The sequence below is a fragment of the Chlamydotis macqueenii genome, chromosome 6 (assembly GCF_036417535.1).
Source record: "Chlamydotis macqueenii isolate bChlMac1 chromosome 6, bChlMac1.mat, whole genome shotgun sequence".
Taxonomy (NCBI): Eukaryota; Metazoa; Chordata; class Aves; order Otidiformes; family Otididae; genus Chlamydotis; species Chlamydotis macqueenii.
Window position 1 is genome coordinate 18,633,763 of NC_141561.1, and position 23,969 is coordinate 18,657,731.

General features: G+C 37.6%; 1 protein-coding gene across 8 annotated transcripts in view; it reads left to right on the plus strand.

The window, feature by feature from the left end:
- The window catches only part of SLC4A10 (solute carrier family 4 member 10), a 162,013-nt gene that overhangs the window by 49,037 nt on the left and 89,007 nt on the right, over positions 1-23,969 (plus strand). For all 8 annotated transcript variants that reach the window (XM_086750372.1, XM_086750369.1, XM_086750376.1 and 5 more), the window contains exon 2: positions 13,093-13,174. In XM_086750372.1, the coding sequence (XP_086606498.1) occupies positions 13,093-13,174 (82 nt within the window). The remainder of the gene's footprint in view (positions 1-13,092; positions 13,175-23,969) is intronic.

The following is a 23,969-nucleotide window of genomic DNA, read 5'->3' on the forward strand; positions in this document are numbered from 1 at the left end:
TCCTCAGCCTTTGCATCCTCCTCCACACCTTACTTCAGATGATGTAGCCATAAGCGTACTCCTTATGAAGACATCACTCTTATTTTTTTAGTGGTCTTCCCCCACTCCAGTTAAACTCTACCTATCAGAAAATTTTGTCTTGGTCTTCAGTTCCCCCTGAAGAGGTTGGGGCAATCCTAGGCATAAATACAGACTGGGCGGGGAGTAGATCAAGAGCAGCCCTGAGAAGGACTTGGGAGTGATGGTGGACAAGAAGCTCAAAATGAGCAGGCAATGGGCCCTTGCAGCCCAGAAGGCCAACCACATCCTGGGCTGCATTGAGAGGGGTGTGGCCAGCAGGTCGAGGGAGGTGATTCTGCTCCTTGAGGGAGGTGATTCTGCTCCTGTACTCCTCTCTCGTGAGACCCCACCTGGAGTACTGTGTCCAGTTCTGGAGCCCCCAACATACGAAGGACATGGACCTGCTGGAGAGGATCCAGAGGAGGGCCACGAAGATGATCAAAGGGCTGGAGCACCTCTCCTGTGAGGACAGGCTGAGAGAGCTGGGGCTGTTCAGCCTGCAGAAGAGAAGGCTCTGGGGACACTTACAGTGGTCTTCCAGTACCTCAAGGGGGGCCTACAGGAAAGATGGGGAGAAACTTCAGTAGAGCCTGTTGTGACAGGACAAGGGGTAATGGTTTTAAAACAGAGGGAGGTAGATTTAGATTAGATATTACGAAAAAATTTTTACACTGAGGGTGGTGAAACACTGGAACAGGTTGCCCAGAGAGATGGTAGATGCCCCATCCCTGGAAGCCTTCAAGGCCAGATTGGATGAGGCTCTGAGCAACCTGATCTAGTTGTGGATGTCCCTGCTCCTTGCAGGGGGGTTGGACTAGATGACCTTTGAAGGTCCCTTCCAACTCTAATGATTCTATGATCTGAATATAATCTTATCAGAAACAGTTCCTGGGTTTTCTCTTTTCTTTCCCGATGTGCTACTCTTGCTCTATGCAGCTCTGAGGTCTGATGGTTCCTGTTTGTCCATGTAGCCATAAATCAGATTGAAGGCCTGCTCATCTCAACACTGTGACTGTTATGATCTCATCTGCCTGTCTGACTTTAATACTTACAGCTTTGCTTCACTTGATTACTGGTGCTAATACAATCTTGGCTTGTTACTCTGCCTACATCACTTGCTTTTTGAAGTCTATTTAATCATCATCTTAAATACAAACTTCTAGTCCTTCTTTTCAAAGCTTTACAATTTGCCTTCTCCTTTCACTTCTGAGAGAGAGATTTTACCACAAAGTTAAATTTTGTGTTTGCTCTACTGGCAGTGTTGCTTTTAATTTCCCAATGGTTATTTGTCTTACTAGTCTGTAGTGCACTTTTTCTTACTGTGCCCAATCTTTGTTCGTGCTCCTTAAGTATAAGCTGTTAACGACTGGGCAGATGTGCTAGTTGTGTACATCTTAGTATACTTAGGTTGCCAAGTGTACTTATTGTATTTATTGTTTGTATACCTACAAACTATAATGTGTCTTTTAAATTGTATGGCTATTTAAATAGTAAAAAAGTAATTTATTTGAATTATTGACTATCACATAATGTATATATTTGCAGCATGTATGTCAGTGGAGCCCACAGATACTATTTTTTTTTTCTTCACATGTGCATATACATACGTATTTAATAACAATGCTAGTTAAAGAAAAGCTAGGAGGGATGCTTACAAGACCAAATACAGATCAGTAGATTATTTGTTCAGTACCTACACTGTGATCATGCCAAGAAGAGGAGCCTGTTGTACTAAGCCTGGTACAAAGTTGTAATAAATGAAAGACTGATCCAAGTAGCTTGCAGCATAATGCTTAAATTATAAAAATTTTCTTTTTTGTGTTCACCACAAAAAAAAAAATCCATTCTTTAATAAATGGAGATGGTATTGTCTTGGCAAGGATGGGTATGACGAGCATCTGCTGGATGTTTTTTTTCATCATGATGTTTGTAATTGTTTTCATTTTAGAGCAGTATAGTGAAATACGAGTAATGATATGTAATTAAAAAATTTCATTGCTTGTGTTGTGCCAGTGGACCTTGATACCTAGTAATTTCTGCCATTTTCTCAAAATACTGAACACTAGGGACACTTAAATCAAGGAGACCGACTTTGAAAGGTGAAAATTAATATGATACTAGTTATCTAGTACATACATAAGTAAACAGGTAAATATGATGCCTGTGAGAAGGGTTGAAAAAAAAATTTTCTTTGGAAAAGTTTCCCTGCCAAAACAGGTATGCAATCCTGGTAACCTTTCTATTTCAAATATCATAGCTACCACCACCAAAAAGTCTCCCGAATTTCTAAAGTAGACAATAGTTAAAGGTTAGCTGATATCCTTCAAAGCTCTGATGGTATCCTCCTGTGCTGTTCTCTACAGCTGCATATGGGTCTGTCAGTTTAGTAACATTATGAGAATATTGACAAAATAAAAAGCTCTTTTCTAACAATAAAACCCTTTCATATAGAAGCACTAACATAAGTATAAACTGGTAATACTGTGTTCACATTTACTTTCTAATCTGTAGTAATATTTGTCCATTTTCATTTCCAAAAATTATGTTCTGTAATTTCAATATAAAGCACACTGTTCAAGTCCTATCAGTTGTTTCTAACTTTTACCTTATGTTTTTTGTCAAATATCTTGACTAGCCTAGAACAACAAGATTGTGGAAGTGATGATATTTAAACTTCCAGATTATAGCAGACAAGCAATTAGTACAGGTCTAATTCTTAGATCTCTGAGAGGCAGGGAGACCAGTTGAACTACTATTTATAATTCATATTTACCTTTGATTCTTTGGCAGCACATTTCAAATTCCTGCTTGTGCTGTCTAGACTTTTAAACTATACAAATATATTGTTACCTAGTCCACTGTCATAATCACTTTACTACTGTATTTTGAATGTGGTTTTGATATGAAAATTGTCTTTGCAGTCAAGTATTTCATTCCCTAGGCAGAAGTGATGCACAAGTAACTTCAAACTTGATATCTGAAATATCTTTATTTGCCCTGTTATTTCTCAGAACACATTATTAATTTCTTTATCTCAGTTATTTATTTTCTACCTTTCCTTTCCTGTCCCCACTGCTTCTGCACTATTTACTCCTTTTCTTAATTCATGTGTGATTTAATTAGACTACTGGAACTTTCAGATAGCAGATCATGTCATCAGTGGCTTGGAGGTAATAATTATTTTTTTATGTTCTTTGTGAATAGAGTGGCTCCTAACTGTTTTCTGTGGCATTGCCATCCCTGGTCACAGTGTCTTCGTAATGACCCAAGACAGATAAAGAGTGAGAACAAAGATAATCAGGATGTTATTGTCTAATTATGAGATGGACAATTTTTCTTGTCTTACACTGTGGCTACATATACAGTGCAAAAGATCTCTTCATTTCCGTTAGGGTAACTGTTCATTTGCGTGCAGCAGAACATTTCTGGGTGATACTAATCTGTGTTTTTCAATCACATCTGTTACAGTTGCCTTAATAACAAAATCGTGTAGATCATCCTGAATCTTTGGAGATGAGAAGTACTAGGTCATTCATTCTGGATTTTCTGCTGAAGTTGTTCCCTGAAGATACAGATGATTTGGGAACTCTTCAGACTAAACCCTACATTTTGGCCAAGAAAGACTTGTCAGTTGTCTTCAAGGAAGTAATTTACAAGTTTTGGTTTAAAAAATCCAGACAAACCAAACACAATCTTCTTCTCTCTTCTGGAGCTTAATAGATCATATAGAAGACAATTCTGAAGGACCACAAAGAATCCAGTTTAATCTTTGGGCATGCAACAGAAAATCATATGGTATTCTAAGTTATTTTTTTCCTAACAATGGATGAGAAAAGGGCCATACTACTTATTAACACTTCAGTTAGATTTGGTTCAGTCAGGCTACCTTCACAGCTACTAGAGCAACAATATTACTAGTGTTGGCAAACTTCTTTGAAAGATTAGAGATGAGTTTGGTTATGTAGGAATGATCATACTCAATTAAACTAACAGCCCAGCTAGTTTACTGTCCCGTCTCTCCGGACAGTCCTAATCAGACTCTCCTAAGTCTCAACAATTTTCAGACCATCTTCAGTGACAGGCTACTGAAGATCTTGCTTATTCTGTGGAAGTGCCCATCTCCTAACTATTAGAAAAGTTGATGGTGATGTCATCTCTAGTTAAGGTAGTTACGTGCCAGAAGTTTTATGGAATTAGTCCGAGTTTTGAATATCTCTGTCCTGGAACATCCTTCCTGGTGCCTTGACCAATTCTTGGATTGTACTTGTTGAGAGTATTTGTCAAATACAACTGAAAATTGTGAATAGATCTGAGAAACAGAAGAATCACTGAACATTATATTGGTGTTTCTGAGAGAGGGAGTTGATTTATTATTGATCACACTGGCTTGCAGTGTCAAAAAAAAAGTGATATTTTAAACTATGGTTGGCATACATTTGTATGTAAAAGATGCAGACTCCAGACTACATCATTTTTGTGACTGTAAAGGATGAGAAAAAGGCATCTCTCCTGCGTTGTATCTTCTGTTAAAACAAGTTTTGATAAGTTGGTCATGACCTCTTTTCTTCTTTGCACTTGCTACTTCCACATGAGTAGCTGCTGCAAGAAGACTGCCTTCTGTGATTTTTCTCCCTGACCCTGTTTCTAGGTAGAGAAATCTGAAAACGTCATCTTTTCTGAGGATGAAAGCAGATCCTTTGAGATGGGAAGTGTATCTGACTTAAAACTCAATATATCCTACTGCTGATTAAGAAGCTAACAATTAACATAATTAACTTTTTTCTATTTGCTACCCAGCAGCTAATATCCTATTGCGTAGTGGGCTAACCTCAGCACATTTAATGTCTAACTACAGCTCAATAATGTTGTTCTCCTGGATCTGTCATCACCTGGCACTGGGCCAAGAGAGAGCCCAGACAAGCTACAAGTAAATCTCATTTGGGCTTTGGATAAACTCTTCACATCCATCTTCATGCTCTTGGACTTCTCCATAGCTGTTGATGTAGTTATTGCTATGAAGCGAGAAAAGAGGATTTCAGCTCATGGAACTGCTCTAGGATGACGTAAGACATTGGAATAATAACCACAGAGGAAAAAATAACTATGCCTCAGCTTGAAGTCTGTGCTGTTCTCACCTCTATAAGTTTTAAGTATTTGACAGTACAGTAAAGAAAAATAAGAAGCAAAGGGAGCAAAATCTCAGTCGTATAGATGTGACCCAACTTCTGCATCCTTTAACTAACAGCAAGGAACACTGTCTTTTCTTTATTCAGAGGTTTGGCTGAGACTAGCAGTTGAATAAAGATTAGTTTACAAATCCAGCAGATGTGATGTGATAGGAAGGAAGAGGAGAAGTTATGAGAGTCTTAACATGACTTAAAATGTTCAAAGGAACACAATAACCCAGGTGCCTTATTCAGGTTTTGTAAGGCGCTCACGTCGTTTAGGCATTCCTGTAATTTTACTTCGAGGCGTACGAACCATGGCAAGCACAGCTGCAATTCAGTGCGGGTGCTTAAAACAGGTACCAGAACCCAGAAAGAATTTAATAGATTATTATTTCAGTATTATATCCAATGCTCCAACAGGTTTTTCAAGCCTTTTGAGTGGGAATGTTGTTTGGTTGGGTGGTTTTTTTTTTTTTTCCTCCTCTCTCTGTTTTTTTTTTTTTTTTTGCTGCAGCTGTTAGTAGAAGAGTCTTTTTCTGGTGGGAGAGTGCAGGCAGAGCAAGTAGAGCACCTAGGTACTGCAACAAATGAAGTTACTATTTTGCCTTGATTTTCTTTTTTATCTTAAACAGAAATCTTGTCGTCAGTTGGATAGGTGTATGAAGAGTAGATGAAGTAACATATTTGCTTTGCAAATGTAAGAAATGTATTGTTTATACCTAAAATGGCTATTCTAAGAAAGAAGATTCCTTATCAAATGATAAGGAAATATTTTAGTGATTATGCATTCATTTATGTGTCAGTTCATAGTGGGTGTATTGTGCATAATGGTATATAACCAGCACGGGATGCTTCAATGTAGATAAACACAGGAATTGCATGTATTTGTGAGCATTTACTTGTCTGTAAAATTGCTTTGTTTTATGTGTGTGTGCATTTTCTGCTTGTGTTTTGTCTCATTAAATTTATGACAATAGTATGCGCTTAGATTTAATGTTTGCAATGATTATCTATGTTTGTAAGTTACGGGAATTGCATTATTACATTAAATGTCTGCTCAGTCTCAGGTCAGTAGCAAATCAGTTCTTTGGAGCCAGTGCTGATTAGTGCAGTTTTTAGCAGCGTTGTAGAAGATGGTGTTTCTTTATTGAGTCATGCTAAACAGTATCTTGGCTTTTGCTATAAAAAGAGAGAAGAGGGAAAAAGAAACAAAGAAGGATGATTTTATGCATATGACATGCAGCCCTGGGGAAGATGCAAATCTGGAATGAAAACTAATTGCTTTCTACTTTGTTGCATAGCCTGAACTATGTGGATTAGAGCTGACCAAAAGGAATATGTGCTTTATGTTAACTAGTAGTGATTACTGCAGAAAGCTGTCACAAAACCAGTACAATTAAAGGGACACTTTAAAAAATAATTTTTCAGACCTTATAGAACAGACCTTACTGCATTATAAATGTGTTTTGATGGGTCTTCTTTGATAGGTGGATAGAGAGGAAAAGGATATATTGTAGCTAGTAGAATGGAAAAGCAATTACATTTAATCAGAAAGATAAAATTCACTGTACTTTCCCCCTCGGAAGATTGCTAAATATGATTATGTGTAATATAAGCAATTAAACACAGTAATATTCAAAAAGGGTTTTTTTTTTTTCCCCCCTATGCTTGTCTTCAGAAGGAGAAAAGAATTGTAGCATCTGAATTGTGGGCGTACACATTGTGCATTAAATCAGTGTTGTGCGACTGTGTCTGCTCAAGGACAGTTTAAAGGACAAGGCTGAACATGGCAGTCACCAGTGATTTGCATCCTGCAGCAGAGAGGCATCCATCTACACAGAACAGCTTTTTAGCCATTTAGGTTAATTCTCTTTACCAGATATTTACAATATGCTCTTGGAAGCTCCTGAGTTCAAATAACTTGTTTTTCTGTATCCTTAATAATGTCGCCTTTATGAAATGTCAAGCTGAACTTAACCAAAATGATTTTAAAAATACAAATGTCATGTAATCGGTCTGTGAAATAAATACAACACAAAGCAATAATGCTGGAATATCTTCAGACTGAGAAGGCAATCATGGTGTGCATGTGATGTCTGCATAAATGTTCAGAATTTCATTACAGACCATTAGAATGGTGAATACACAAGGTTTATACTACTAACTTTATGATAAAATATATAAACAGAAATTAATGTATTACAGTTCCATCTTTTAAGTATATACAATTATTGATAATACAAAATATAAAAAATAATTTTATATTATAGCTATATTGTTTATAGGAATGCAGTATTTTATGTTTTATGCTGACAGGCATTCCTTAGTTCCAGATGGCATTTGAGAATTATGTAGACTGTCTAATCATCAATAAGTGGCTTGTATGAAGAAGTAATTAATACCATGATTATTTTCCTTATGAGTCAGCAGGTGTGTCATATGCATAATTTCTAGTGCAGAAAAAAATCAAAATGGCTTCTGCTCTGCTATATGTTTTTACAGAAAGGAAGATGCTGAAAAAGGATTCTTTTCGATTATGTTGTGATTTGTGCTGTGAGTGTATTAATAGTGTAGCTAAAAAGGGAAAGGGTTTTTACCTGAAGGTCTCAAATCCCTGAAAAAGGTTCCCGATATTAATATTCTTTGTAGCTGATTTTTATGTTCTATTTCAAAGCAAAGCAATCATCTAGTTTATTGAAAACACAGATGAAGTATCAGAGACAGAAAATAAAACTAGCCAAGTATAAAGAAAATTAGATAGAAAGAACAATTACAAAAATAAAAAGTTTATCGTTTTTCATGTAAAATGAAAATTTTGGTGTTACCCATTTTGATGTGTCTGTTTAAAATATATTAGCACCAAATATCATACCAGAGTACCTATCAAGGGGAGGACAGCAGGAGATACTCATTGCAACTATTTAATAATTGTCTGTTGTCCTAACAATTCTCTGTTTCCTAATGGATATTTATTGTTATACTATTATTTCATTTACTGTAGCGATCAGCATACATGATTTTCACTACATGTTTGTGGACTATTTAGGTAGCTTTTATGTTATGTGTAACAGCGTCTTTTAAGATCATGTATTGGTTTTCCTTTTTTAGCAAATACATGTAATAAACATGTCGATAACTTCAAATCTGTATATTGTCACCTAGACTTTAATGTACTTTCTTATCATCCAGAATATGAGGAATGTCCTAATTCTATCATCCAGAAATGCACTGAAGTTATACGAGTGTGTCTACCTTAGCACATATGTATTTAAAAATGTGTCATGTGTCTTTGTACAGATCCAGCTTTGAAAAGAGATACTTTTCTCTTCTTTCCATTTAATCATCTACTATGTGATGAAAGCATAGACAGTTTATAGTGCTATAACTAAAAACATCCCAAAACATCTGTCATAAAATGACGTTTCTCAGCTTTTCTAAATGTGTAGTTTCTCTGTTAATTAAATTGATCTGAGGTGTGGAAGGGCAGTGCACAGTTCTGGGAGGTGAGAGGTTTAAGGATCAACCTCTTTGCAACACGTAAGGAATGGCAGTTAGGGCTGTATCAGAGCTGGAGAGGGTCCATTTGGGAAGCTTTCCAGGAGGTCATTTATCTAGCTTTGGAATATTCTGGGTAGTGAGCTTTATCAATACGTGGGTGGAAAGGGCACTTAGACATTTGTTTTCAGTTTCTAACCCATGGGCCTTTTGATTCCTTCTAACCGATACACTTATGATTCCTGGCAACACCAGCCTAATTTTATACTCTAACAAGCACGTTGTTGATCTACGGTTGAAAATCAGTACTCACAGCACTCACGGTGACCTTCCTTCATGACTACATACCGAGAAGTGGAGGCCCAATGTCTTTGAAGCTCATTTATTTCCTTTTAATTTGTTCATCTTCAAATACGTGTCTCAGTGTTATAACGTGCGGTTGCACTGTAAAGGATGCAGAGGACAACTCTGCTGCCTGCTTTTCTATACTAATCACTGTGTTTAAACTTCTAATACAAAGCGACAAAAATAGTAACAACTGTATTTGTAAGACTATTTCATTAAAATAGATTTTTCCTGTGAAATATGTGCAGCAGATGCTGCTGTGTGGTGAAGGTCATTTCAGCATTCATTTGGAAAATGTAAGAGGTGAAGTCCTGAACTGAGTAGAGTTGCTGAGCCCTGGTCTCTAAGGAGCTTGTGTTTTCCACGTGAAAGCCTCAGCTTTTTCTTACTCTCTTATCCCAGATACGTTATTTCTTCTACTGTGTGTTTGCTGATACTTTACTGCTTTAGGGAAATAGTTTAGTGCCTATGTTTTAGGTAAACCATTATGTGACAACTATATAAAACCGTAAAATAGTAACAAATATAATTGAAAAGAGAGATAAATGTTAGGTTGTTTATAAATCTATGAAAATTTTATTGCATTCGGATTACAGCTTCACAGAAATGTACTTCCACTGGCTTTTGTAGCATTGCTCTTGAATTAGGCAAACAGAAAGCTTAAGGTCAACCGTATATTTATTTTTATGCAAACGTTGTCCAGTTAAGTTGTCAAAGCTGTGCACTGTAAAACTATTACAAGGTATTAATGTACGTTGGTATGATGTAAAAAATTACTTTATGCCTAAGTGTTGATTTTTATCAGTCTTTTGTTTCCTATCATCATCTCTTCACATGGGTAAACTGCGCACTTTCCTGAATTGAATGACTTAGCACTTCTGTAGTGCTTTACAGTTCTGAAGTGCTGTGTGAATATTAATTACAGCACAGAGCAGCTTGGTGAGGAAGGTAGATAAGTAAGTATTATTATCCCTATTTTACAGATGGGGAAGCTGAGGCACAGAGATTAAGTGACTTTCCCAAGGCCACACAGCAAGTCAGTGGCGGACCCAGGATTAGTGCTCGGGGACTTCCTGGCTCCATCTCCCATGCTTTAAGCAGTAGACCACAGTGTTCACTGGACTCAGCAAGCAACTCATTACAATAATGGAGAGTTCCAAGGACTCCTACCTGGTCAGTGTGTCCACACATTTGTTTGCAGACAGCTGGAGTATGTCAATATGGTTTGAATACCTCAGTCCTAGCAGATTTGCATTATGTAAAATTTCTGATCTCCATCATCTTCTGATGGGCGTGAAAGGAAGAAGCTGTAGAATCCTGACATACATGTGGCATGGCTGTGAAAAACATAATAGTTTTCATGCCCTATTCTGATCCTGCTGAAACTGATGGGCAAAACTGCAGTGGATTCATGGCTTTGAGGATGTTAATTGTGGAGATTGGTGGCTGCTTGGCATGTTAAAAGTCATCCAGAGCATGAGTTCTATCTTCCGTGGCTGTCTTATGGTTAGTCTTGCCTATACTTCCAGATTAAAACTCTCATTTATTGCAACACTTGAAAGTAATAATTCCATAGTTTTCCTGACGTGCTAATAAAAAACATAGCATTACCAACTGAAATAGAGTTCCTAGTCTCTAGTCATCATGGAAAAGCAGAGCAGATCTGGCATTGTTTTTAATTGTATTGCGATAGTGCTTACCTCCAAATGAGATGAAGACCTAATTGCACTGGAACACTAGTGAGCCCTTCCCTCCCTTCTCCCCTCCTCCAAGGAGGCAGAACAGGATTAACAGAAATTACTTCTAGGCTAAATGCAGTGTGGCTCTTGTACAGGTAAATGCAAGGTGGCTTTCATACCGCTCACTGGGAAGAGAGAGTGTACAGTGCAAGGCTTTTTTAATTGGACTTTGCTCAGAGTTTGACAAATAAATTGGCAACAATACAATACTCGCAATTAAGCTGTTTTCTTCTGTAATATTAACTGAGTAAACCCATTTCTGAGAATGAGGCAAGGCTGAGACTTACTGTGACATTACAGGAAGAGGAGGCAGGGAGGAAAAACATTGCCAGAAGCTGAAAATTGAACACATGGGAAAGGAGAAGTCAAAGTGTATGAGCATATTTTGATAAATATTAATGAATTAATACGTATTTGGTTTACTTAGATGACCTGTAAAGGCTTTAAACTGTCCAGCAATTTAGTATTTTCCCCATTGTAGAATTTCCCCTAACATTGCTTTCATGAGGCCTCTTCAGGATCAGTAAAATGCTGAGTGCTATGTCTTATGCTAGAATAGCGCTACGTCTGATATGACTGTAATACTTAGTCTTTGGCATCCTGTCTAACCGTTCACCCAGGGACATGGCATCACACCAGCATGACAAACATGCCCACTTATATCTAACTGCTTAAAAGAATGGATTCATTTTACCCAAGATGATAAAATGGTTTGTGCGAAGTTATAGTGCCCTGGTACATCTTAATGAATTGTTAGCTAAGTCAAAACTGTTTAGAAGACAAAACAGTTTCAATAAAAGGCCCTTTCTCATTGTCAGATTTTAGTTACATGCTGTTATCTGAGGGAAAGCTCTAATAAAGACACTATAACACTTTCAGTCTCTCTTTCTTTAGTAGCCCAGATGCTTGGTGCTGACATGTTTGTAGGATTTTTTTATATAAGATAGTTACAGCATGACAGCTATTTTTAAAAAGAGAGGAGCCTGAAACAAAAACTTATATCCAGAATGCATGACATCCAGCTCTAGCTATGAATCTTTTTGCCTTGGGCATCTACTCTTTTAGGAGAGGTGCTCATGTAGTTTAATTTCTTATTATGTTCTATTGCATTCTGTATATAGATATATATTTAACATGTAACTCTGGTATTCAAATCCCCTTGCTTCAGGCTTCCATTAAATACCAATTTTATATATTGAAATCAAGCAGTTCTAGTATCACTTACTAATCACTTCCACTAATGACAAGTAAATATATATTAATTGATGTTTTTGTATAATTAATCCTTTTTTTCTTCATCGTCATTTACTGGAAACCACTCTAAACCATGTTGTGAAATATAGCCTGTGCTTGGCAACTAGTTTTTTACAATTGGTGATATTAAACTCATAGCAAAGCCAGTATTTGTTTTAGTAGAGCATCTACTGCCTTGTTACTGAACTCCCAAAAGATTTCTCTACTTAGGGAAATGTGGGGTTTTTTTTTAATGTCAGAAGTGACAAAAAAATCACTAATTTCTGTAGCTTTTCTAGCTTGAGCACAATAGACTAATTCATCACATAGTACATTTACAGTGCAGTAGAGAATACAGTTAAAATGCGTGTATGACTACAGTATAAAATGAAACATGAAATACATGTTGCTGAGGAAGAATGTATTTTCTATTTTCTGCTGTTGGTGTGTGCTATCTGCCTTTATTGTAATTACAACTTGGCGTTTGTACAGAAAAGGTTTTGCAATTCACCAGTAAGTGAAGCCAGTTGTTTTCATGGTATTAACGTTTTTTTCCCCCCTTATCTTATTGTCACTGAGTATCATTCTCTAGCTTTGCTAAAATGTAAGGATTGTTAGTGCTAATAATTTGGGAATTCTGCATGTAACTCAGGATCCTGGTGTAAAGACAAAAATACACATGCAGTCTCTTTCTTCAAGAGTGTAAGAATAAAGCTGCCTCAACCAGATATTTCTTCTCTCATCTCTTTCATTGTCTTATTGATTTATGTTTTTCTTAGTTTCCAGTAACCAGTGTTTACTCCTCATCTTACAGGTTTTAAGAGGAGGACTTCGTGTCAAAGTTAGCTGTACTCATACCTCAATAAAAGCTTGATGCATAAGGGATAGATTTTAGGAATAAGGAAAATTTAATTCTTAAAAACTTTTTTTTTGTGCTGAGTAGGAAGACTAAATAAATAAATATGAAAAGCGTCTTTGTTTCATAATACTACAATCTTGCCAGTAGTTTCCAAATGAGAAGCAGCTTACCTGCCCTTTTTTCTGTTTTGCAGAGGAATGACGAAGAGGCTGTTGTCGACAGAGGTGGAACTCGCTCCATTCTCAAAACACATTTTGAAAAGGAAGATCTAGAAGGTGAGAGATTGTTCTTCTGTACATTACATTGTCTCTTTCTTCTGAAAGTACTGAAATGCAATTCCAATGTGTAACCTTACTGATTTGAGCAGGGACGCAAAAGCAAACAAGAGAGTAGAATCTCAGAATTTATTTTAAAAAGATAAATATGACTCATTTCTCACAGTGGTGCTCGGATACGGATAATGGTGGAAGGATTTTGCTAGTTTTCAGTGATCTATGATCAAGTCCTGTAAATGTGCAGGTAAGACTAGATAATCTTTCTACCTGAGTTTCCAAAAATGTAAATGCAAGCAGGACTGATGATGTAGTACTTATAATGGCTTCTACACTTGCTTTACAGTCCTCGTGTAGTTGCCTAGGCACATCTTCAGCTGAACAAAAACATTCTGGAGAGTCACAGATTGGACAGATACTTGATAATATACACTGCAGAAACCACCTAACATCACCATGTAGAAGAAAGTGAGAAGTTGTGGGAACTGTAATGTTAGCCTAATAATTCAGATGGTCTCTGAAAGCGTCACATTTCATTTTGTTTAGTAGATTCCAAACTTATTCTGGTTACTTACACTCTTGAATTGAGGTGTGTGACTCCCCAAGTCGTAATTATTGGATAAAACTAAATTTCTGTTGTACGTATGATATCCCATCATTGAGACTGGAACTGACTGATTTTAATTGTTAGCTTCTTGTGGTGGGACATGGAATGTTCTTGTTTTTGTTGTATGGAGCTACAGGAACTAGCCTAAAAGAAATACGAAGATCTGGGGTATATTTCAGCATCCTACATCTGAGAAGTTACCTGCCTCAGGTCTAAAGAGAGATATCTCCATCTGTGCATGAACCTGAACTTTCTAAATGCCTACCCTTCATTACTTCATCATCTTTTTTTTCCCCCTTTTCTCTCTGGTTGTATGAATTTTGTGTTCTCTGCTGCACGATGGCCATATTGATGATTTAATGTGAATGTCAGCATGATAATGCAGCAACTCCTTGTTATTGCTTCCCTCAGCAGTGCCTCAAAAAGCAGACATGACTGCATTTTGGAAGGGGCCTGGCTGTGTTAGTCCATATAAAGTAGTCTTTCACAGAAGGGTGTAAAATGTCACACAGTGTAGCATGTATGAGGTAGGTAGCTCTCTGCTCTGTCTGGGGCAAGTCTGAGTATGTGCAAGGGTAGATCTTGGGTAAGATGTTTCTAGAGTGGTATTTAGGGTTTTGGTGTCTCCAGGGGTAATTAGCTGCCAGTGGATCAGGGCGGCAATGACAATTTTGGATGTAGGCACACAACACCCTTTTTTTTGAACCTCGCACTTAGTCTTCTGTAGTCTTCAGTCCCTTGGTCACATCCTTGGACAAAGTGAAACTATTGTATCTGGTGTCCTTACAGAAACATCTGATAGAAGAATGGGGGCCCCCTGCCTTCTGTTCTCCATGGTACTGACTCACTCATTTTGTGGAATGAGCCTACACAAAAAAATGTCCTTTTGCTGAGTAATTTTACTGATGATGATAAGGTGGCACTTTACAAACGGACAGCTTTCTGGAGAATTAAATCTTTAAGCTCAGTCACGTGCGTAGACTCAAGTGTAAAGGCAATCAGAATTACTATGGTGTTCCACATGTGACTACATGGAACTTAAAGCCTCATCTCAGAATTTGAACAAGTATATAATTTAAAAATTGTATTTAGTGACTGTTTTTCCCCACCATCCTATATGTGTAGAGTTACTCCTTTGACTTACCAGTGAAAATATTATTTCAAAAATCTACTCCTAGGTGTTACCAATGGAAATTGGAACATGACAGTGACCCTCCCAATCAATTTAAATTGTTTAGAACACTGAAAAATTCTGTAGTTAGCCAATGAATCTGCTTTTCTTTAAAATAAAATCGGACTGCTTCATAATGTTCTAACTAAACAATTATTCAATGTAGAATCCTTCGTAATGCAGTTAGCTTTCTCTGATAAAATTCCTGTCCACTCTAAGATCAGATCAGTGTGTCTTTAAATATGAAATCATTGCATCCAGAAATACCAAGTGACATAAAAAGATTTGAAGAGATTGTAAATTTTAATATCTAGTTGCTGTTAATAGCATGTCCATTTGTTTCACAGCACAACTAGGCACTTTTCCATCTGGAAGCAGTGGATGTGACTCACAAATGCCACTGCTTTATTCTTATCCAATGTACATTGTGTTGGGTTTTGCTGAAAACTTACCTTTTTCTTAATGACATAACAACTATAAAATGTGAAATTATATAATCAGGTGCTAATTGCATAGCTTAGTAAAATCATATAATTAGAGAATTAATATGTGTTATGTAATTAGCTCTTTGACAGACATTTAATTGGGTTTATGTTTTAAAAATGTAAATAGCTAGTTACTGAATATTCTAGCAAAGACTGGTTTTGACGGGGTTTAAGTTTCCATAGCACCATATCAGCAACATTTCAAAAATTGCAACTCCTATGAAGAACTAAAGGTTGTTTATATCTGAAAAATCAATATTCTGTTTCTTCTGATGAAATCTCAAAATTTTAAGTATTTTGTTATTTTTTTAATTTTAGATTCTCAGCATTCAAATGTCAGAGATACTGATGTAAACGTGTACTAATTTCCATCTGAAATTTCTTGGCCTAGCAAATGCTTTTATTTGCATATTTTGGGGCAGCCATTGTGTGAATATATTGCAAGTTCATATCTTGCTGAAAGCATGAAAATATCATGGTGATTAATGCTGCCTGGAAGAACATCCACGAGACTAGAATTTTGCCTCAGTCTCCCTAGATCAGCATGTTCTTTCCCTGAGCAGTATGGTAGACATTTGGCGAGAAAGGACAGGAACTGCAGCACTTACAGGAAGAGAAGAGATGTGGTGCTTGTCTTAGTGCTAGTAATGATACTTGCAATGCATACTTCAAATTGTGTCTTTCTACTTAAGCTTTGTAGTGCTTCAGAGGTGGATTGTTTGCAGAGCTTTGGCATTCAGATTCTTAGCATGAATGATTTTTTCCACATAATTCATTTTTCCTGAGTTGTAAGGTCAAGATCAGTCACAAATACTGAACAGGTCATTTGTCTGACTGTTGCATTAATGAATGTCAGAGAAAGCATTTCTAAAAGCAAAACAAGAAGCCTGTCTCCCCTGGTTTTAATCACATATTTCGCATATTATCTTTCAGTGTGTGCACAGACAAGATTCCTACTGAAATAAATATGTTTTTTATTTTTATCAGTGGTGGAATTCCTAAATGAGAATTGGGCACTGATTCTGGATACTAAAGTACTTAATTGCAAAAGGACAGGTTGTGCATGTACCTGTACTGGGAGCAGGTAGGGAAGTTTTCATGAACAGATGTGCACATCAACAAACAGTTGCAGTCAGACAGCTTACTCCTTGTTGTTGTCTCTGGCTGTCTGCCATTGCTTCAATGCATGTTCAGTAGTAACAGTTTTCTGACAAAATGGATATACTTTGTTTTTCCTCTCATAGATTAAAAATATTTGGATGAATTTGTACATGTCTGGAGATAGATTCTCTCAGATCATGTGCTGAGACCTTTGGACTATATAGATATGCAAACAGATTGGCACTAAGTGCACTCTGATTAAGGTCTTTTGCTTACACCCACTGTATCAACTGAGAGTGAAAACAAGTGTTCCATGGCTGTTCTTGCTAGAGATGGTCAACTGCAGACCCTGAATTTTTGTGGCAGAATTTCAGAACTGTTGTGGGTATTTCTGTGGCCTGGTTTGAGAAGCAGCTTCAATAGGGAGATGGCTGGGGATAGGATTGTTAGGTGGAGGTTCAGGCATGATCAGGGATGAATTCTGGCTCTCTTGGAGGAAATTGCAAAATAATCCTTGATTCAGAGAAGTCAAGATTTTGCTTAAACTTTTTATGTTTTATATATTTTATCTGCCTAAGTGGTGTGGGAAAAATTTATCTTACAGGAAATCAAGTTTGCCATCTTTCATGTCTCTCAGGACACATAAAACACTGTATCCATGTATGTCACTGTACATCAGAATATGCATTCTGATGCTTTTGGCAGAATTTAGATTACGTGGACTGATTACTGAAAGTCACAAAAGACCTCAAGCTAAATTAGGAAATAAACGTTACTAGTACAACACTGAATATGAGGCAGAAGTTGAGGATTTAAACTTAATAAACCAAAAGTTAATTTGAAATGTTAGTGTGCTTGTAGAGATGTTTTGTATTTAACAACCTGCATGAAGATTAATTTTGATAGTAGATATCCTGCTGACCAAAAAAAGAGCAATCCCAGAGTATTTAATTATTCTCTTTTAAAAATTGTTATTTTAGTTATTATTTCTTTTTAGATTTGTTTTCGCTCGTAATAGTAATTTAAAAAAAATATTTTAAAGAGATTTTTGTTAGGGTTAGTGTATGAAAAAGAATTGTGATTGAACTCTAATCTCAATGTATTATTCAGTAAGAATCTGAGTATCTCCAGATATTGAAGTAGGCTTTTATTCTCAGAGACTGGACATTTTTTATAGAAATAACCTAATAGTGGGCCTGTCTGCCAATGATGTTATTTACTTGAAAATTAATAGGATCTAGCAGCTCACAGGACTGAAAAACCATGAATCTTATTAACCTGCTGGCCTTGCTTCGACCTTGCCTCCATGTAGAAGCAAGTCAGCTACTAATTCTGCTTGGCCAGACAGGAGCATCAACCAGAGTTTCCTCTCCCTTTGGCTGCCAGGGTGCTACAGCCTATTGGAAATAATTTGTTACCCCGTCAGTACAGATCCTCTGCTCCAAGCTTCCTTGCCTCTACTTCCCTTGGGTGCCCTGTTCATCCTGGTCTTCACTCTGACCTACCTCATGCTCCTTGCAGCAATGTTCGTTAGGCTTTGAGGGGTAGAATATAAGCTGTGGAAGTAAAGAGTTGGAGAGAGATTTGGGTTAGTCCATGTCTGTAATGTTGGATGTGACTGTATAGCTGTACATATCTACAAAAAGATCTCTTAAAAAGAGCCATTTTGGCTTTACAAGCACTGAATTCTTTAATTTTGTTTCCTACCAGGTATTACATACTCTAGCTTGTTCCATTTGTCATTTCTGAGGCACATCTTTCTGTAGTGCCTCTCATCTAGTTTTGTCTCATTTTTCCTATGTCTCTCAATATTCCTTGAGATCTCACTTTTCTCCTGAGCTGTGCTTGCACTCTGGCCTTGTCAGTTGGCTAGTTTGGTCCCTTCGCATGGGTTTCTTGTCCCTTCCCAGGTGTTCCCATGTTTGTGCGAAGGTGGTTCACCTTGAAGATTCATGAATAACTCTACAGGACATTTTCACAAAATCTCTTTGAAAGTTCACAGGAAGAATAATGAAATGAAAGCAAATAAGTTAGAACATAGTGTTGGCTGAACGCCACAGTCTTTTGTTGATTGTAAAATTTGGGTTTTGAAGTTTGACTTTGCTCTGAGCTTTACTGAGACGAAATGTTTTCAATATTTATGAAGACTAATACAGAATTGTAGAACAATTTGGGTTGGAAGGGACCTTTAAAGGCCATCTAGTCCAACCCCCCTGCAAGGAGCCGGGGTATCTCCAACCAGATCAGGTTGCTCAGAGCCCTGTCCAACCTGGCCTTCAATGTTTTCAGGGATGGGGCATCCACCAGCTTTCTGGGCGACCTGTTCCCGTGTTTCACCACCCTCAGTGTAAAAAATGTCTTCCTTATATCCAATCTAAATCTACCTCCTCTATTGTAAAACCATTACCCCTTGACCTATCACAGCAGACCCTGCTAAGGCCCTGCTAAAAAGTTTCTCCACGTCTTTCCTGTAGACCCCCTTGAGGTACTGGAAGGCCACTATAAGGTCTCCCCGGAGCCTTCTCTTCTCCTGGCTGAACAGCCTCAACTCTCTCAGCCTGTCCTCATAGGAGAGGTGCTCCACCTCTCTGCTCATCTTTGTGGCCCTCCTCTGGACTTGTTCCAAGAAGTCTATGTCCTTATGTTGCAGGGTCTAGAGCTGAATGCAGGTGGGGACTCATGATAGTGGAATAGAGGGGGAAGCATCACCTCCCTCGACCTGCTGGCCACGCTTCTTTTGATGTAGGCCAGGATGCAGATGGCTTTCTGGGCTGCGAGTGCACATTGCTGGCTCATGTCCAGTTTTTCATCTACCAGTACACCCAAGTCCTTGTCCTCAGGGCTGCTTTCAATCCATTCTCTGCCCAGTCTGTATTTGTGCTTGGGATTGCCCCGACCCACATGCAGGACCTTGCGCTTGGCCTTGTTGAACTTCATGAGGTTTGCACAGGCCCACCTCTTCAACGTGTCAAGCATGTCAACTGCACCACACATCTTGGTGTCATCGGTGAACTTGCTGAGGGTGCACTCTACCCCACTGTCCGGGTTGCTGAAAAAGTTGTTAAACAGGGATGATCCCAATACCAGCCCCTGAGGAACACCACTCATCACTGGTCTCCACTTGGACACAGAGTTGTTGACCACAACTCTTTGAGTGTAGCCATCCAGCTGATTCCTTATTCACTGAGTGGTCCATCTGTCAGATCCACGTCTCTCCACTTTAGAGAGAAGGATGCCATGCGGGACAGTGTGAAATGCTTTGCGCAAGTCTGGGTAGATGACGTCAGTTGCTCTTCCCTTATCCACCAGCGCTGTAATGTCATCATAGTAGGCCACCAAATAATTCCAAATATTTCACCTTGTGAAATTCTGATAAATGAAATTGGCATAAACCAACTTGCCATTATTGGGGAAAGCTGCAAAATGTTGAACTTTCCATCAGAAGATGGAAACATTGAGTTTTTAACATACAATTGTGCTAATACTGAGTTTGCATTTTTTGCTTGTTGCTAATTTAGAAATATAGGTCAAGTTCTTCCCTCCAATAACCACGGCTTCATTTTCCATGAGTGGAAAGCGTGTGCGTGTCTGAGAGGGTCCTTTTACATTCTGTGTGTGCTGACTTTTTTTTTTTTCTGGCAAGGTCTGAGACCTGATCTCATGATAGGATGGTGCACACAACGCCTCTGGACTCCTCTGGAGAAACGTAGGGAAGTCAGGAATGAACATAAGTGCAGTTAAAAGGACTGTTTAGCCCAGCCACAACCTAGAAAAATGTTTTGTTAAAAGGAGAAATTTGTTGGCAGGGCAGCGATTGACTTGGGCTCTTTTAAAGGTCCTTAACTTCAGCGATTTCAGAGAGATGCTCTTACACCCCCTATATTCAGCGTGTCCTTAATGCTTTCTTGGGCCAGGGACATTGTTTTAATTTTTTTTCTAGATCGTTTCTGTTGTACTTTAACCTAGATCATAAGCTACATATATGATCTAAAAAAACTGTGAAGGCTTTCTTGTCAGTTCCTCCAAATTAGAGCATGGCAAAAAGGTGAAGAATGTCCGTTGAACAAACGATATCAACAAACAGCAATGTAAACCGCTGGTTTAGGAAGCATTGCTTTTGTCTTTTCTACTTTCTCTTTAGCTCTGGCTCCCTGCTGAGCTACAGTAATGAATGATGAGTCATGTACTCTCTACTCCTACACAATTCATAATCTCTTTTCCTCCTATAAGGAAAAAGGCAATTTTTTAAACTCTACATAGACTGCTGGTTTTCTTTCTCTGTCTCACTCTTCACTTTTGAGAGGACAGAAAATTGCATTTGGTTCAGCTCTAGCTGGCAATACATAAAAAAGGCTTCAAGACACTGAGTGTTTTTGAGAGGAGGGAGAAACCCCTCCAGTCCTGCTGAGGTCAGCAGTCATTTGAGACTTGGCTCAAACCGCTGGCAAAATCCTCTCTCTCAAGGCATCTTGACTTTGTGATGTGTTTCCTTAGTAGGTCACAGAAGCCTGCCCTTGCTCTTCCTGGAGATGTCTGTCATGCCCGTGAGCAGGGATCTGAAAGCTTTGGTCTCAGCAGGTGCCTGAGGCAAATTCGGATCATTCCAGGGGGAAGGCAGCAGAGGCAGATGTACCGCGAGCACCTGGCGCTCACGGATGGTCAGATCCAAGATAGTCACTTTTTATGCAACAGGCACCAACTTGGCTGGTTCACTAAGGAGCTCTTAAAGTACCTGCTTGAGTCCCACATGCCTGGTGTAACGTGGAGGCCTGTGGAGCCTCTACTGACGGGGAAGTGAGAAGGTGTATGTGCTTCATGTGTATGTTCTTCCTACCAAATGTGTGTGTGTTTTCTGTGTTGGAATTGTGTTTGGAAGGAGAATGGGAGGCACTGGGGCAAAAATATCTGTACTCTTAGCATTCCATTAAAAGATCTTAATTCCTGTAAATTAAAGGATACATTTACAATTCCTTTCTCTCCATTGCTGTTTTCCCTTGCAATGTTACATCCATTCCAGACAATTGTTAATAGGATTTCCAGAAGTTCCTAAGTTAAATTGTAAGCACCATAAATTATTATGGGATATATGTTTTCAAAGCTTTAGAAATCCCACTACATGTCTTTTCCTTTACATTTATTTAATGAATAAGATAGGTAGCTAGGACGAGCTTCTGTTTTAAAGCCCCAGAATGCCAGGTTCTGAAAACCATTTCTAGATGTTACATCTGTCCTTTTCAAGGGCTATGTGGAAAGTATTTGCTTTTCTGAGATTGCCTTTTTAGATGGTTAATTTGCTATTGGGTTCTTAAAATAAAATTTTAACGACAAGATGTAAGGAAGAATTTCTTCTTTGGAACACAGTAAGCCCAAACAACTCTTCTACTTAGATTTTATTCTGAGAAATGTCTGTGCAAGATGTATTCATATCAATACTGTATATTTCATATCTGTTTTTTCTCGGGCAGAGAATTCATACCTCCACAATGTGGAAATAATTACAGCGCAATACACTTTTTCTTTAAAAGTTTTGAGGAAATCCTGATTTTTACGTATGCTTATATGTACTTTCATCTGTCTGAAAATTAAATATAATTAACAGGATAACTTTAAAATATTTTATAATGTAATTTGGACTTATTCATGTAATCCTATGTAAATTAAAAAGAACACTTTATAACAAGGATCATTATTTCTTTAATCCTTAAAATATTTTTACTTAAGGAGTGTCTTAATGCTTCGAAGGTAAACCACAAGGGGCCAAAGCCTCTTATGCTATAAATTCATAGATTTGAATTAACTTTATATTCTGAGTTTTGTTTCCCAGTAATGTGCAATTTGATTAAGAAGAGTCTTTTTTAAAAACCAATATTTATGCATTTTAACAGTGGACGTGCAGCATTGTATAAAGGTGAAATTGCAGAGCAGATCAATTCAGTGTATTGCTTTTCTTAATAAGATTTCAGATTGTAAATAATCTTCATTTATTACTGTATTTTCTCAGAGGTTCAGTTTTAAAAAATGATTAGCTCCTAAATCTTAATACTGAAAATATTTATGCATGTGCTTATGTTTAACTTTCCTAGCAGAACATCTGGAATAAACCAACATTTTAGTTCAGAGTGGGTTTTTGCAGGAGCAAAATCGTAGTCTTTCCATGATAAAACTCTATTGATGTTAAAATAAGGTTAATTTGAAAAAGCTCAGGAAAACTAGATAAATCTTACGGCTCACTGATATCTAAATTAGTTCTGATTTTTAAAAATTACAACAATTTAAACATAACATAAACCATAGCGAGGAATAAACCTCTCTCAGCACAGGAATTCTTTCATTTATTTTGAAGTAAGAATTAGCAGGAGAAATCCTTTTTAATCTATTAGATGTATGGTTTTTTTTCTGAGAAAGGACAATAGGCCAAACTCTTAAGTGTGTCTGGAACCACAAATCTGCACGTGTGTACCTGAGTGCATTTTATCTGTATATGTTTCAGTGGACCTGATTACATGTGGCTGTCTGTGCATGTGTGCACGAAATATCTTACAATGTATCCACCATAGTCCTTGACTGAGAGGTACCGAATAAAGAAATGTATTAAGTGTGATTTTTCCCATTACAGGATCGTTCCTTGGAAGAGGGAAGAAGCAAACCAAACTAACAGACTAAATATAGTAATAATAAAATAAACTGTAGTTGAGCACTTCAGCTGTTAACTTTTTTTTGCAAGAAGGTACAACCATTAGAAAAGTACAATTGAGAAAACCTGCTTTGTAAACATGGAACAAAACATTAATCCATTTGTAGATTTTTGTTTAACATATTTAGCCTTCCCTCAGGTGATGGGATGCTACAGCACATGGTGCACAGTGCAGGTGATAAAACTGTCCAAAAGTTAAACACCAGCATGGTATTTTTGAAGACCTGGGTTTAAAGAGTTATAACTCCATTGGTTGTTGTGCTCACTCTTAAAACCGTATGTAAATTCTGCGTGAGAATGGTTATTAGAGTGTACCTGGTGTCAACAGTATGTACCCTGATGTAACTTACAGTTACTGTTTCCCATACTTGAGTGCCTTTGTAGCCTTGCCAAAAGAATGAGAAACTATGATCTAATTGAGCTAGGTGCTGTGCAAACATACAGCAGAGCAGAATTATTTTACAATATTTAAGCAATATTCAGGCATTTTTAGATGGCATCCTGATGAAATAAATAATAAAACACACAGAAAAGCTCTTAAAGATAAATTAAAGAAATGCCCGTATACAATTGATTATAAACTATAAGGAACAAATCTGAATCTTATTGGATATCCTGCAATTGACTTCAGCCAAATTGAAATTATAGATGTTCTTTCGTTGTAAAATGTAGTCAATTTAACCAAGATCTTATAGTAAATATAGGTGCAGAAGATATAAAAATGGGTGGGTTTAAGAAAA